The sequence below is a fragment of the Coregonus clupeaformis genome, unplaced genomic scaffold (genome assembly GCF_020615455.1).
Source record: "Coregonus clupeaformis isolate EN_2021a unplaced genomic scaffold, ASM2061545v1 scaf1638, whole genome shotgun sequence".
Taxonomy (NCBI): domain Eukaryota; kingdom Metazoa; phylum Chordata; class Actinopteri; order Salmoniformes; family Salmonidae; genus Coregonus; species Coregonus clupeaformis.
Window position 1 is genome coordinate 1 of NW_025535092.1, and position 17,416 is coordinate 17,416.

The following is a 17,416-nucleotide window of genomic DNA, read 5'->3' on the forward strand; positions in this document are numbered from 1 at the left end:
GCCTGCCATTATCCCCTCCTCTACCCCAAACACACAGTTTTAATTTCAAAGCTCTGATTAGCTGATGATTGCATGACAGCCGCCGACCAGGTTCCCTTTTCGACCGGCTCCCAGACTGCAACTCAATCATGCCCAATTAGTGGGTCCCCAAACACTCTCTCTTATTAGAGGACTCATAATCGACTCATTGTGTCCTGATTTGGCAAATAAATCACTCTGGGGGCTTCTCTCTCTCTCTCTCTCTCTCTCCCTCCCTCTATCATTCCCCCACCTCTCCCACTATGTCTTTCACTGTCTCCCCCTCTTTACCTTGTCCAGGGGTACAGCGAACGTTTTCAAGCAAGCTTTTCATTGGAGCTGACAGTTTGAGCTACTCTGCTGGACTCCTATTTTATTCCCCCAGAAGAATAAAGAATAATTTAGCAGCTAAGGCAATGCAGCCAGCATGCGGGTGTCCTTGTCCTACAAGGTTAAGAATCCATTCCGTCTGAGCAAGAAAGGAGTGAATTAAAATAAATGACGGCAAGATATTTATTGCGAGTTTGTAGATGAAGCTAAGTCATTCCAGTGGACCAGCGAGGGCTGGGCTACCAATGGCTCTGCGTCACTGCATGACCTGTTAGATCTTTCTGCGTGGGACAAAGGAATAACGGTCAATGTCACATTACGCCTCTCCTGCTTTTATATATTTATTTATTTAATATATATAAATGCATGTGTTGCTGTGGATGTTAGGGGGTAGACATCAAATGAGATAGCGAGGCATTTGAAATGATCTAGTGCTGGATGCTAAAAATATTTGTGATTTGATCGAAAGAGGAGATCCTGAGAAATGTAAGCTTGGTAGAAAGACAGCACTGGCGGCTGGCATAGACAATGAGATATAGAATGAAGGGGACGGATGGGATACAAGAGGACAAACAGTTACCTTGATATTGTCCTTGAATGTGGAGACACCAAACTCAAAGCCACTGCTTTAGTCCAGTATCTGTAATTTAACAAATATGATAAATGTTCATGTTCAGGAACAAGGAGACTCAGGTTGGTTGGGAGGGGGTGTGGCACCTTGACACTGTCAGTTCATACAACATTCCAGAGACTCCCAGCAGACATCTATATACAGTATGTTAGCCCCAGATCTCAGCACAAGGGTATAACAGCCTAATTAATTAAGTGGACTGAGATGAAGTAGCTTCGTCGTAGTAAAAAGACCTCCTGTGCCAAGGATTACAATAAGGTCTTCAGTATTTCCACACAGTGATCATGTGCTATGTTCACAGATAGTTGTGTTCTGTATATCATTGAGCTTCACAGGCTATGTGGGGTGTACTGGGTTGAGCTCCAGGGGCTTGAGGAGCAGGCAGGAGGTCTATGACGTGACAGACTTAGAGGGAACCGTCAGACTCTGAACCCCATCCTACAAAGTGGAGTCAGCGGTCTCCCACTGTGATTCTGAGCCTGGTTATTGGGCTCAAACGGCTTCTGCCAGTACGGTGGATTTGAGCATGCCCAGTGGGCTCTCAGAGGGGTCTGTGAAGTAACCTCTGGATTGTAGGTACCACCTCAGAGACAGACAGTACAGTAGCCCCCAACAGGGTGTAGCTGGAGGGCTGTGCATATTCAGATGTCCCTCGCATACCTTAACATGATGATTGTGTGAGCTGCCTTTACTGTCCAAATCACACAGCAGAACACAGTCCTCATCATACTATAACCACTTGACTCTTTGGCATGTGTGTCTCCCTTAACTTTGAACCAACTAATTCCCCCCAAACTCTCTCTCTCTCCTTCATGCTTTACCTAGTAGTGTGTGTGGACTGAGGCTGTGTATGTGTGTGTGGTGGTCATTAGTCTCTGTATAAAAGGTAAAAGGAAACGTCCTGGCCAGCTGGCATGTGGCATGGGGTGCAGCGCGGTGTGGTCTGCCACTGTGAGACCCCCACGGCAGAATCACTGAGGCCTGGTGCCCCCCTCCCACGACGGGCCGCTGAGACCACCATAGGCTCTCAGCAGATGGAGCCTCCAGCTCTCCTCTCTCTCCTCTCTTCCACAGAAAGGCAAGGAGAATGGGGCTAGCACTATCCTAACTAACCCCCGTCACAAATGCCAGAAGAAGCCTGGGCCTCCAGTGGAGCCCTGCTGGGGAGGTGCTGGGCTGCAGCAGGTGTGATCTCAGCCCCACTCTCTCCCCCCTGTCAGCACCTCAGTGGTGGAGCCCACACTCTGCACTCTCTTCCTGTCCTTGCTCCTCCTCACTTAGACACCGTCTGTGCTGAGGTAACAGGACCACATCCTCCCCCTCGCTAACCAAAGACATGTCCACTACACTACAGTACATTTCACATCTCTTTAGATCCAGATTTTCTGACAAAGCAGGCTTTATCGTGAACGGGAGCGGACTGGGACCAGAAATTGGCTCTGGCTAATTTTTTCCCTTTGAGGCCCCCACACCAGCCCATTTTATTCCTTGAGGCCCCCATTTTTAGCCAGATAATGACACTTTTGTGCAAAAAAAAACCCATGTTAGACAGGCCCACTAGGCAAAGAATGGACCAGCCCTTCTGGCATTTGCCAGATATGCCAGATGGCCAGTCCGCCCCTGACAATGAAAGAAGAGAGGTTACTGACAGATGACTCTGACTGAGGACTGAATTGGATATAACACATGAAGCATGAGGTATGGCAAATAATATGAAGTACCAAGATCAAAGTACAATAACCCCCAAAAAATGTTTTGCCCCTTTGAGGGCAAACTGTCTGCCTGTTGACTCAGGTGTTTTCCACTGCTGGTGATGATAAGCTCTCTAGCTGACCTCGCCACCACCACGGGGCCCAGCCCACACTACCACTCTCCCTTCCATCAGCCCCTTCTTTATCGCCAACAGCTACAAGACAAACAGGTTCTGCTGCAGGTCACACATGGCTGCAGCCAGTGTTCTCAGTGATGGAGAGGGTTTATAGGGGGGTGCCGTCGAACCACGCGGCTGAGTCGCCCACCTTGACCTGTCCCTGTCTACAAGGCCTCAGTGAACCCTGTCCCCTGCCCCCCGGTCCCCCCAGCGCCCCGGCCTCTCTGACCGCCGCTGAGTTATTATCATAATTTCCCAGAGAGGCATTGTGGGGCCTCCACAACGAGTGTCGCCCGTGTTTTACAGAATGTTTTGTGTTTTATTGCCTTTAAGTCACTCGTAGGCCAGTAGAGAGGGCCCACAATGATAAGAAAACCACTCATGTGAAAAATGAAGGGCCTCATGTCCTGGACTGAGAGGAGAAGAGAGGAAATAATAAAATACATGACAAATGTGGACCCTGACTGTAATTGATGTTCCCCTCCAACCCCAACCCATTCCCCAACCCCAACCTCCTCTCTAACCCCAACCCAATCCCAATCCCCAACCCCAACATCCTCTCTAACCCCAACCCAATCCCCAACCCCAACCCCAACCTCCTCTCTAACCCCAACCCAATCCCCAACCCCAACCTCCTCTCTAACCCCAACCCAATCCCCAACCCCAACCTCCTCCAACCCATTCCCCAACCCCAACCTCCCTCCAACCCCAACCCATTCCCCAACCCCAACCTCCTCTCTAACCCCAACCCAATCCCCAACCCCAACCCCAACCTCCTATCTAACCCCAACCCAATCCCCAACCCCAACCTCCCCTCCAACCCATTCCCCAACCTCCCTCCAACCCCAACCCATTCCCCAACCCACCCTCCAACCCCAACTCCAACCTCCCCTCCAACCCCAACACATTCCCCAACCCCCTCCAACCCCAACCCGTTCCCCAACCCCAACCTCCTCCAACCCCAACCCCAACTCCAACCCCAACCCCCCTCCAACCCCAACCCATTCCCCAACCCCAACCCATTCCCCAACCCCCAACCCATTCCCCAACCCCAACCTCCCCTCTAACCCCAACCCAATCCCCAACAGCAACCCCAACCCCAACCTCCTCCAACCCCAACTCATTCCCCAACCCCAACCTCCTCCAACCCATTCCCCAACCCATTCCCCAACCCCAACCTCCTCCAACTCCAACCCCAACCTCCCCTCCAACCCCAACCCATTCCCCACCCCCAACCCCAACCTCCCCTCCAACCCCAACCCATTCTCCAACCCCAACCCATTCCCCAACCCCAACCTCCACTCCAACCCCAACCCATTCTCCAACCCCAGCCCCAACCTCCCCTCCAACCCCAACCCATTCCCCAACCTCAACCCATTCCCCCAACCCCAACCTCCCTCCAACTCCAACCCATTCCCCAACCTCCTCCAACCCCAACCCATTCCCCAACCCCAACCCATTCCCCAACCTCAACCCATTCCCCAACCCCAACCTCCCCTCCAACTCCAACCCATTCCCCAACCTCCCCTCCAACCCCAACCCATTCCCCAACCCCAACCCATTCCCCAACCTCAACCCATTCCCCAACCCCAACCTCCCCTCCAACTCCAACCCATTCCCCAACCTCCCCTCCAACCCCAACCCATTATCCAACCCCAACCTCCCCTCCAACCCATTCCCCAAAAATATGAGGAGAAAGAGAAAATAACCATAATGAATTCAGCCAATCTCCGCGTTACAAAAAGGACAGCGGCTTTTTTCTCGTTTGGTTTGTACTTGAAAAAAAACCTCCCATAAACGCCACCCGCCCCTCTCACTCCCCCTCCCACTCCCGACTCCCAAGCCCTTTGACAACATGACACCTGTAAAATGCCCAGGGGCATTCCAAGCTGCCACCGTCCCAGTCATTTAATGTCCAAGCCCACCTGGGGTAAACAAAAAAGGACCAAGAGCGATAGAATATTAACAAAAGCAGGGAAAAAACATCACTGTCGAAACTGAAAACACCAACTCAGACAACTTTGGACTCTTAAATGTAAAGCCTTTGTCTCTAATGTGGTCAGGAGAGCCCCTCCCCCCAACAGGCCCCTGTGGTTCCGCAGGATAAAGGTGCAGCATATCTCATGGAAAATAAAACATCTGTTTAATCTATTACTTTCAAATGCAAATCCCCTTTTGATCAAAGAATGATATTGATCTGCCTGCCTCAGTTCTATGACAGGGATTTCTCTTTCAAACTTGAAATATCATCCAGTCTTTGTGGCAAATTAATACATGGGCTAAACAGCTCTCCTTTTTCAAGTCATTTTCAAAGTGCACTGAAACCATTTGAATATGTTTGCACATGCATTTATTTCAACCATATAAAATATAAATTCAGCTTGCCCATGTAAACAGAACGTATGTAGTGTGGTGGACATTTGCCCTAGAGTTAAAACATTGCTAATGTTTCATCCTACATAGAGAAGCCTACAAAGCTTAATAATGAACAGACCCAGGGTCTGATGATTTATTTACTGCATCTCTGGAATAATCAAACCAGATCACTCATCAGAGATGCTGGACATCCAGGCTTGGCTTGGTTCATGGCACCTGACTCAGCTTGTAAAGCCCTGATCAGGCCAGTGACTGACTGAAGACCTGTGACAGGCCAGGCGCCTGGCCCCTGGTGGAACGAGCAGGTCAGGTCTTAATATCCCGTGAGCTTTGGCATGTCTGTCCTCACCCGTCACTCTGTGTGTGAGGGGCCCTGGCTGAAGGCCCTGGCTATCTTCACATCTCCTCATTTTCTTAACACTTTAATTACACATCAACATATTGCTTTTGGGCCATATGGAAGGCAGATATTGAGACCAGATAAGATGTATAAACTTCAGTCAACACCACAGCATATTAGGGGGAGTTGGAAGCCTATTACCTCTATTCCTTCTTCCAATTAGCGCCCTGTATCAAAATACATTAAGACAAGCCCATCAACCCAGAGCAGGAAAATACATTTTTTAGGAGGCCTTGGTCCGGTTTTATTAAAATGGTATTACTTCCCCCGTTTGTTTCTGAAAAGTCATTTCCACACAGGGATCCAATAATAACCCATATAAAGGACGCAGTAAACTCAGCGGCCTGAGAACTGGTCTTAGTCCGCTGGCCCAGATTGGACTCTCAAGGTTCTAGATGGACTTCAAATATGAGAAAACGTCCATAAAAAATAACCAGTAATAATTCACATGAGAAGCAAGTCTACTAAATAAATACCGGATGAGAACGTCACTTTTACATAAAAACTGATGCATATTTACATTTTATATGGGATCCTGACAGTGAGTTCAAACTAACAGTTCTTTATTTACCCCCCCCAAAAAAAATAAAAAAATAAACAGTTATTTATTCCACTCAGCTGAATAAGGATATCATATTCCACATTAAATACTGTATTTTTTTCTGTACTAATGAGGTCAGAGGATCCCACTACAAAATAAATCACTGTTACCAAAAGATGACCTCAACCCAAATGAGACCTAATCCTCCTAAAATAGCTCCCTACGTTCGATCAGAGGCACACAAAGAAGTCTCTGCTCACCTCTCCGTGACACAGTGTTCATCTGTAGCTAAATACATCTACACTGTGAGGAGCTCTAGGAGCAAGGGCCATCTCTCTTCGTAGAAATAACGTATGTGTTACAGTTGGTTTGACGTGATTAAATTCAGTGCGCCCAGCTACTGAGAGGTCATTCTGAGCCTTGCTGCAGCATCAGGATATAAGAGAGCGGAAGAGAGATGGAGAGAAAGAGAGAGGGAGGGGGAGCACGAGAGCGGAAAGAGGAGAGGATGAGGGACAGAGAGAGGTCACTTTGAGGAGCTGAATGCAGGCACATGCCAAACAGTGTCTCCTCTCCCTCTCTAATCCCCACTATGATCCACTGGTGTTCCGGCCAATCGTCTGAGACAGGCCACAACCTGTGATCACTGCGCCCTAATCTGGGTCCTCCGCCCGTAAGCCGTCCACCTCAAACGCCAGCGGCCCGGCGCCAGCAGAGGACTGGCAGGCGCGGCCATCTCCAGAGAGACAGCTAGAGGTTGTCTCTACATGGCTGGGCACTTCGCAGCTCCGCGGGGGTGGGAGGAAGGGGCAACGCGGCAGCTGCTCGGGGCATATGGGCAGAATTCATTAAGGCTGGCTAAATAAGCCAATTGTGGAGAGACTGTAAGTGTGTGTAAGTGTTGGAGAGAGAGAGAGTGAGGGAAAGAGAGAGCGAGATAGAAGAGAGGGATGGAAGAGGGAGGAAGGCTGACCACTCGTTACAGTCATTCTGAACATCCCCTCCATCTGTAATACCCATGAAGACTGATTTGAGGCCTACCAAATGACTGGCTGAATGGTTATCTATGTGTGACTGGAGATAATTGAGCTGTGAGCTGCGTAGATTGTGTGTCCTCCAGGCCGTTGGCGTGTATCCCGAACTGTCACGAGACCTCGCTCTGCTTCAGGGAGAAATAAACCTAATCATAGTCTGTAAATGTTAAACCTGTTTTCCCAATAGCCTCCGTGTGGCTTTGGAGGCCTGCGTCTTTATTCACACACATGAACCAAAGACTAATCTAAGTGGAGATAAGGCATAAACACACACTGATACATACTAAACATTTGTGTGCAAACTATGACAGTGAGAGGATATTAGCTATAAATGATTCCATCTTTACATATAAAAAGGTAAAGAGCAGAGGACATACTCCACTGATGGCTTCTTCGCTACCAATAATCTGTATTATGTTGAATTGGACTCATGTTCATGCCCATAGGCATATATAGTATTACCGCCTCTCCTAAGGCCCTGTTGTTTGGGTTTGATGCATGGTTGTTATGTAAGTTTGGAGAGAGCATGTACCTGGACACCTCCAGCCATCTGCCAAGGAGGAAGATTTCTTCCTTATATAATGTATGCTAATCCCCCAGGTGTAAATAGGAAGTGTGTTAAATGCATTTGAGATAATAGTGAAGAAGGGGGCCGCATTTGTCGAAGAGCTGGAAGATAAAGTCAATGGCAGAGTCAATAACAATAAGGTTGTGGGCTTTAATGAAGAATGTTAATTTGACCACAATGAAGTGGATTTCAGCTTAGGTGATTATCAACCTTGGACTTGTATCTGACTGAGGTTGTAGGGGGGTAGATAATGCAGGCGGAAGACGAGAGGGCATTTTGATCTGTATCAGATAATTTAGGCATTCAGCATTTTTAAACAAAAGTGAGTTGTCTTTTAGCAGTTTTGGTAGATTCAAACAGATGGCACTGCAGTGAAAAACCACACACGTCGTTAAACTTCTATGTCTTACTATGTCTTAGAGGAGATAATTAATTTGCAACCTACTATAAAAATTACAGCAATTCATTTCACAATAAATATACCAAAACATTTGGTTTGTTTAAATTTATTAGAAAAAATAAATACATTTTGCACTGAATTTGGAATATGAACAACAATATGAGGCAAGCTACGTATATTTGATGGTCCCTATGTTTCGACGGAGCATTGACATGCACCCACCCAGGTCCCAGAGGGGGTGTCCTGGTCCACCCTATCCCATCCTAGGGAGGCTCGTCATCATAACACAGACAGCGGAACCTGCTCCTCCTTCTCTCCTTGATCCCATTCCGTCAGCAGCTCTGAGGACACCTCTGTAAACAGATGATCCCAGTCCCAACCCACGTCCTCCTGAGGAGAGAGAGAGAGAGAGAGAGAGAGAGAGAGAGAGAGCGATAAGAGGGGAAAAGAGGGAGGAAGAGCAGATGTAGAAGAAGAGAGAGAAAGAAGAAATAGAGGAAAATAATTGAGGGGGAGAAGGAGAGCAACACAGAGCGAACATCCCAGGGAAGGTGAGAGAACGATAGTACAGCGTGTTAATGCACACATCATAAATCTTGATTAGCTGGGAGGCTGGGAGGCGACCTCCCCTGGTGCTTCAGAAACAGCTGGACACCCCCTCACAGGGAACACAGCAGCTATATTTACGAAAAACTCACTCACCTCCCTCACCTCCTGCTCCGGAGCTAAAACCTTGGTGAGGATCTTCAAGTCAATCTCCCCATCCTAGGGAGAGGCAGATACCTTATGAGAACACCCTGAGCTTGCAGAAACACACTCCTCAGACAGAGGGGATTGATATTGGATGTATCCTAAAATGACCTCCTTAAAAGGGAGGCTAGGTAATCTATTACAAAAAAAAAAAAAGAACAGTTGAAACCTGGCTGTGTGTGTGGGGCCCATATGAGTTGTCTTACCAGGGTCTGGAAGGCAGAGTACTTCATGAGGTCGTTGTCCAGATCTCTGTATGTCATTACCCGGTTCACCTGGATGCTGGGGAGAAGGACAAACACTAAGTAAACAAAAATCCCATAGTAGATTTGCTATACTAAATGTTGACATGCTTTTCCTCATTAGCCTGATTAGAGGCTGTCTATTCAAATACAGTAGTCAATACCTGCATCAGTTAGATATCACCAGACCAATCGACAAACTGTATAATAGTACAGTACAACTTGCAAGTATCACTCTGTGAGACAGATAGCTTCTCAGAAGTTTAGGGTAGTGCTCACAGGGCACGGAGAGTTCATTAAAGAACAGAGAGATCAGGAGATGGGCTCCAAGTGGTAACCGCCTCAAATTGAAACCCAGCTGCTTATCTGTAGTCGGAATTAAGAGGAGGGCTCTGAAAGTGACCAGGACCTAGCAGTGCATGCCAGTCCTACTTACTGCACATTACACGCTACATTGCCCCCTCAAGAAGTTCAATGTGGATATTATCTCACACAGAGAGCGGGCCCCAGCCTAATAACCCCCCGCCGCTGTCATAGCCGCACTACATAGCGGATACATGTCGGCGTGTCTCTCACCGCCCTGTAAATCAAAAGGCCCCGTTAGTAAGGGCCCCGCTAACAGCCGTGCATAAATCACACCTCAACTGTTATTTTGCATAACGGCCCAATATGCCAAGACGATACCTTCAATACCATGATGAGAGGAGGCAAGGTAACAGTCAAGTCACCATCTAAGACCGGTGTATTATTATCTTTAACTCTCCTTGATGTTAAAATGTAGGCCAGGTAATGTACATGGCTCTGAGGATGGGCTGTGTCTGTAACCCTCCAGAGGTATCTCAACTCAGCTGTCAGGTCCTATTAGGTCACTTCAGAGACATGAACAGTTATGCAGCCAGAGACAGTGTGTGTGAGGGTGAGCAGGCATGTCTGTATTCACAAGACAGACCAAAAGGATACACTTCATCAACTCTGAAAATGGAGTGATGGGATGCCAGTTAGAGTAACTGGGGTCAACTAAAGGGGAGTGTGATGTTGTTTACAGTACCTTGGAGGAGCAGCAACTTGCATGGTAAGGTCTTCCTCTTGTACTTCCTCAAGGTCTGGGATCACTGGTATATCTAAAACACAACATACATCCAGGACATATCAATATCTCATCAATGTCACCCTCTCCATTATTTAGTCACTCAATCTCTACATCTAAAGTGTTAACTGAGATGCAATAGTGGACAATCACATTAAAAATTGGACATATATTACAGAAACACTCATTTCAAAGATACAGTCTGCTTTGTGTTTGGTATGACAGTTTGTGTGTGTTTGTGTGTGTATGTGTATGTGTATGTGTGAGTGTCCCTGAGAGTAAATTGGCACCTGATTCATCCCCTCCCTCTCCCTCTCTCTCCCTACATCCTCCGTAGAGCTGCCCTGTCACAATAGCCAGGCGGCCATGAATATTCAGGAGGCCAGGCAGCAGCTCTTCCTGCTGCGAGAGGGGCGCTGGCCAGGGGCTCCCCGGAAAGCACCCCCCGCTACCCCAGCATTTGGGCCCTGTCAGTGCCGCCCACCCCCAGGACCCGTGGTGGCCGGCAGGCCGACCTCCGTGACCACTCTGCCACTCGGACCGGGGCGGCATCCAGCCTTTTGCAAGAGTATTTGCTGTCGGGCCCATCTGTGTGGGGTCGGAAGTCACGGTGCGGCCTGGCAGGGGCTGCGGTGCCAGGAGCCGCCAGCCCGCTGCTCAAACAGTGGGAACTCACTTTAATTGGCAAAACGCAACAGGACAGAGGATGGCTCCGCTCCCAAGAAGGACAGGGCGAACTTTTACAGCATTTCAGATGGACTTTTGTTAGAGTGGGAGAAGGGAGGGGGGAGTCAGACAGACAGACTGTGAGGAAATGTTGAAGACACTTAAATGTACCTGTATAATTCATATGAAATTAATACATTCATTATGCCATGTTAGAAACAAACATGACAACATATGAAATAGATGAACTACAAGTATATTACATCATCTTTGAGGGAAGGTAGGTCTCCCCTACTTACACAACTGAAAACGATAAATTCATACCTGTGTAAACTTTGCAATTAAGAGCTTTGCCTGTCATCATCAAAGTCACAGAAATCTATCTAATCCTTGTTTCCATGTAACAACTCTAAATGAGCAAAAAACCCACGTGCACTCAGAGGAGGTCTGATTTTCTGTTGTTTTGCTTCTTTTTTCGATACTGGTTTTGGTTGAAGGCAATTGAAAAGTGCAGCTACATTTCCTTCTGACTTCCTCCAGACAGACAGTGTGCTAGGTGTCAGTGGAGAGGCTGGGAGAGAGCAGGGGAGTGGGAGGGAGAGCGAGAGCAGGAATGTCAGTAATCTCTGAACACAGCGCTGCACCCTGAGGGGAAAGTCAATAGAGGAGCAAGATAGAGGCCAGGAGATGGGAGGCACGATCTGATTGGAGGACATATCTGTAGATCTGTGTCACTATACCTTCAAAATACTTCTCAGAAAATACACTGGTGGTTGCAAAATAAAGATGTTCTCAGAGGGTTAGTCTCTACTATTCTCATTACGGTTAAGCAAATAGCAAATATTTCAGCAAAGACAAAATAAAAATACTCAAAAAGGAAGTTATTTATGTTCATAGAATGAGCTAAATGATTAAGGTTATTAAAGGATTCTTCAGTTGAAGGAAACAGAAAAGAACCTGGTCAAATCCCAGCAACTTTGCACAGATAACAAACATCATCATCAGTTGATAGCTCATTCCGTTCTCTTTTTTAATTAAACCAAATTTAAAATGCCACACTCGTTTAGCTGCTGACAAGATTCATCTGTGTTTCTGATATCCAAATAAATGCATGCGCGGGTATTTCATATTCATGAGGCCCCGGTGACACTTTGTCCTCTCATTTACAAAGCACAGCGTTCAGCAGAATCCGTCCCCCCCGGACCCCCAATCAAATTTAATGGTCTTAGCGCAATGACATCAAAAAGCCTCGCTGTCCAGCTCTTTGCAAATAGCTTCCTGGGTTGTTTCCCACTCCATCTCGGCCAATAATGCACTAACAACACTATTCTACGAGAGTTCAACGTGAACCAGCGAGGGGTAGGTTCTCTATATGCAAACTCTGGTAGCACTTTACTTGACACCCAGTGTCATAACACGTTATGACACAGTCCTAACCATGTCAGAATGTCATAACAGCTGACATAACTTGTCATAACCTGTCATAATACGGTCATAACACAGTCATGACCCATATATCTACACCTGTTGTTACATATATTGCGTTATTTTATGGCTGGTTATGACACCTACATAAGAGTATTTTCAAATTTGTTTTTTCCCTGTCAAGAAGTTTGCTTTCGTTTGAAAGTGTATTTCTTAAATCCTTTGTTATTGTTGTATTTAATTCTTTAGTCATGTTTTTTTCATCATATTTCAAATGACTTGTAGAAAATAAGTTTTATGACACTATCAAGAAGCATTATGACCATCCTTTGTCACTTTACTTTGACTAAGAAAATACACTTTATGACACTGTCAAGAAGCATTATGACCATCATAATCATATAAGTGAGATAGGCCTACCACATACATGCTCTTATATCAGTCATCAGTCAATAAGAGGGTGTCTTGTCCTGCTCCTGAAATCTGCTCCTGCATTCATCCCAGTCATCAGCAACAGAGCATTGGGGCAGGTGCATGTTTGACATCAATATGTGCACAATTACAATGATAATTGAATATGGTCAATAAAAAATATTTACATTTACATTTACGTCATTTAGCAGACGCTCTTATCCAGAGCGACTTATAACATAAACATATTGTTGACACAAAGGCTATGGTGTAATGGAATGTTTTGCCTTGTGTGATAGGTTTTGACACTCTTATGTAGGTGTCATAACCAGCCATAAAATAACTACCGTTGTAACTTTTGTGGGCTTTTACACTCTTACATAAGTGTCAGAAAACCAACCATAAAATAAAGCAATATATGTCAAAACAGGTCTAAATATATGTGTCATGACAGTGTTATGACTATATTATAATAGGTTATGACAAATTATGTCAGCTGTTATGACATGTTTATGATCGTGTCATAACGTGTTATGACGCTGGCTGTTACCCAAACTCCATTATTAACTGAAAAAGTTTACAACATTTTAAAATGAGCTTCTAATTCAACCTATTACTGGAGGTCAAGAGGGTATTAATAGGAGCTGTAAACAAGCTGGTGTTTTTCTGAAGGAAAGGACAACTCCATCAGAAGGAGCTGTCTGTTCCCAGCACTGCTGGCACACATTACCTGATACATTTCCTCCCTTCCCCATACCAGCCTGGACATCTATCAAGGTTGCTTTGTCTAGCGGCGACTGGGCAAAGCGTATCCTTATTACACGGTCATGGCGAGTTTCCTCACTGAAGCATGTAAATATCAAAAGGGGATAATTTGCTGTGAATGTAGACATACTCCCAGCAGGCATGCCGCAGTCAGCGACTTTGGGGACACCTCCACACATCACCAGGCACGGCTGCTATAATCTAAGCAGGGAGGCTATGGGATGATTACCTAGGCACAGACTACATTTGAAAAGCTTATGGGACAATATTCAGGAGATCACTGACAGAGAGAGAAAAAGAGAGAGAGAGAGAGAGAGAGAGAGAGAGAGAGAGAGAGAGAGAGAGAGAGAGAGAGAGAGAGAGAGAGAGAGAGAGAGAGAGAGAGAGAGAGAGAGAGAGAGAGAGAGAGAGAGAGAGAGAGAGAGAGAGAGAGAGAGAGAGAGAGAGAGAGAGAGAGAGAGAGAGAGAGAAAGAGAGAGAGAGCGAGAGAGAGCGAGAGAGAGAGAGAAGAAACAGATTGAGAACAGATTAGTGTGTTTGTAATGGGAGTTCTTTGTAATGTGACTGGCAGGGGACTGAAGGCCAGCCAAGGGGGAGAGGGGGGAAAGGGCTAGCCCTCTCTCTCTCTCTCTGCTTCTAGCCATTGGACATAAGGGATAGGGTAGGGGACACAATCAAGATCGGAGGGGCTATCTCACTAACCCTCAGCACTGCAATTTCCACTGCCTCAGCCGCCGGCACTGTATTAAGAGGTCTCCCTCCACTGAGGAATAATCTTTCCAGCTGCATTTGCTGGGTAAGAACTGTACCACTGGGGTCTCCACACAACTGACCCTTTCAGCTAGTGTGTGTGTAAGAATGTGATTATGACTGTGTGTGTGTTATATTGTGAGCAACTTAAAAGCATTGTCAAAAACAGGATGTACGTTTATTACCATTTGTTATAATCGTAAAAACAAAACAGAAGAACAATGAAAAATTAAAAAGACTTTGTAAAAACAAAGTGGCTATAAAACTAAAAGAAGATGTAGAATGTTTACATTATTTTGTAAATCTAATTCCAGTAATGAAGTTCATAATATCTAAACGTACAACATCTAGAAGATGAAACGTATAAATAGACTTTGATTAGGATTCTAAGCATATAAATCCACAGAAGAGGGCTACAATGGTGGGTAGGTGTTTCATCAAGTATGGCAGTAGTAACTACAGCTGCAGACACAGTGCTTCTGTTCCTCATCAATATGTCAGCTTAATACCTCAAAGAATATGTCCTTATACAACGCCAGCCAGCCCAGCCATTGTCATTGGCATGTATATAATATAACTCCTTAAATAATCAGGGGCTCACCACTCCTATCTTTGCTAAGGCAATTTCATCCTTATTTCCCCTGGTGCTTTGCTCAGAAAAATGGAACAATTATCCCAGGCTGTGCTTTGTTGAAATGTCCTCCCTCTACTCTGACATTGTTTGTGATGCGGCGTGCCAGGCCCTGAGGTGACCGAGTCAAAGAGGCTAGCGTTGAGTGTTCCTGCTGGATCAACGCTCTGCAGCACCTGCCCCGGCATGTAGATGTGTGTGTGTGTGTGTGTGTGTGTGTGTGTGTGAAACGCTCAAAGGGAAGAGCCACTTAAATCCTGCCACACTTCAGCCAATGAATAGGATAATTAATTTCGTGAATACTGTATTTGAGGTCTGTTATGAACGGTGTGTGATGTGATGTGATTGAATGAGGGGATAACCAGTGATCAGCTACAGTTCTCTAAACTTACCAAATGAACATTTTCACCTTTCACTTTCATCTATAAACAATTGTGTGCTCTGGTTAGTTATGGGTGTCTCACAGTAGGTGGTCAGAAGCAGAGTTGCTACAGATGACTCCTCACTAGCACTGAGAATAAATATGTTGGGAGTGTCAGAGAAAGGGATGAGCCGAAAGGCTGCTTATCTGCTCTATTTTGGATGAATGTGCTGTGGAGGGACTGGAGGACTTGGCTCTGCCCGCCAGAGGAGACGTGGGACTGGGATACAAGGGTGCTCTCACCTCCTTCATCATCCGAGCCCTGGGGGGTTTGTGGTCGAAGGCGTCGGCTGCAGAAACAGGAAGTGGAAGAGTATGAATTATTGAAGGCTTTCAGCAGTGAGGTCATCACAGGGAGCCAGACTTAGACTGTGCTGTTGTGCTTTGATGATGGGCCTCTTTCTGTGGGCTGAGTGAGGTTCTAGATCAGCCTGATAGGAGGCTTGCTCTGCCTCTGTCTGTCTGCTACAGGCTGACTGGGACTGTTTCTACAATACAGCAGCATCAATACACTGCCGAAAGGCTCCACAGACACAGCAGCATCAGTGGGACTGCCTGCCTGACTGTCTCTGTGAGCAGCCCAGGGCTTCAGTGAACTCAACAGTATCCCTCTAAGAATTAATCAAAAACACAACGGAGGCAGTAAATACATTTAAATGGAACTGAGATGGGCTGTTGGTGAAAAGAGCATAGATCAAGGGACTATTTTGTAGCGCTGCCTGTGTTTCTTTCAAAGCCTGTGTCTCAACACTGCTATTTAAGCATGGGGCTCCAGCTGTGATGAGTAAAACACACCATGTCCTCTAGTCTCCTTCCATCTCACTACTGTCTATTCAATAAATAATATGAAAGTTGGCAACATGGAAGAACTAAAATAACAGGCTAACTTGGCTCCCAACAACAATAAAAGTGATGACAACTCAGTCACACTGGCTTTTAATCATGTCAAGTGATTGTTCTTGGAAGGCGAGGATTAGTTGCAACCAAGTACAGCAATTTCCAAATCAGAGCATCGGGCACAAACAAACATTTAAATTGGCCCAATTTCAATTCCTGTATTTTTTAAACAAAATAGTTATTTCATTTAATCAACAACTGAGGGAAATAATTCAGAGTGAAAAGACGAGACTATGTGAACTTACTCTTCCACGTCCTCCACCATGTCAGGTCTTCTTCCAGACCTAAGGAACGAAAAGTGAACATAGTTGATAGACTATGCAACAAAGGAACACAGACAAAATACTTTTGTGCCACATAAATAAAATGACTAAAATCTATTAAAATTTAACAGACAAACCAATGACCAATTCTCTTATTGAACAGTTGTTCTATTTCTATTTGAAAGATTAATCTTTAAAGCACTAATGGTTTCTGATGTAGGCTAGTTGCTCTGTCAGATTTGAGCCTCCTAAGGCCTAGGTGAGGGATGGGCAACTGGCAGCCCCTCTTTCGTAGGCCCGCGGATCAATTTCCCAAAAATAAAACATTTAAACAAAAATCAGCCTAGGCAGATTCAGGCTGCAAAGGCACAACTTTATGGAAACATGGAAAATATGAGTACTGTCTTAATAAAACAATTTTCAGATAACTTCGGATAGTTCACACCGCGTTCAGTCAAGGCTAGTTAAGGTGGAAAATGATGCCTTCGCAGCCAGAATGGAGGATGCTTTATGTACGAGCCGTTCCACGGGGGACACCAGTGTATTATCAGGAATGCAAATCAAATTTCACTTAGGGCTCCTAAAAGGCTAGAGCTCTAACTGCATGTGTAAGTATACAGTGAGGGAAAAAAGTATTTGATCCCCTGCTGATATTGTACGTTTGCCCACTGACAAAGAAATGATCAGTCTATAATTTTAATGGTAGGTTTATTTGAACAGTGAGAGACAGAATAACAACAACAAAAATCCAGAAAAACACATGTCAAAAATGTTATAAATTGATTTGCATTTTAATGAGGGAAATAAGTATTTGACCACCTCTCAATCAGAAAGATTTCTGGCTCCCAGGTGTCTTTTATACAGGTAACGAGCTGAGATTAGGAGCACACTCTTAAAGGGAGTGCTCCTAATCTCAGCTTGTTACCTGTATAAAAGACAC

General features: G+C 45.7%; 1 protein-coding gene across 2 annotated transcripts in view; it reads right to left on the reverse strand.

Annotated features, from left to right (window-relative positions):
* Nucleotides 1-8,262: 8,262 nt before the first annotated feature.
* LOC121544910 (intraflagellar transport protein 43 homolog A) overlaps nt 8,263-17,416 on the reverse strand; it is a 29,170-nt gene continuing 20,016 nt past the window's right edge. For both annotated transcript variants that reach the window (XM_041855152.1, XM_041855151.1), the window contains 6 exons: nt 16,459-16,497; nt 15,560-15,606; nt 10,209-10,281; nt 9,125-9,200; nt 8,871-8,933; nt 8,263-8,558 (listed from right to left, as the gene is read on the reverse strand). In XM_041855152.1, the coding sequence (XP_041711086.1) occupies nt 8,448-8,558; nt 8,871-8,933; nt 9,125-9,200; nt 10,209-10,281; nt 15,560-15,606; nt 16,459-16,497 (409 nt within the window). In that variant the 3' untranslated portion in view covers nt 8,263-8,447. The remainder of the gene's footprint in view (nt 8,559-8,870; nt 8,934-9,124; nt 9,201-10,208; nt 10,282-15,559; nt 15,607-16,458; nt 16,498-17,416) is intronic.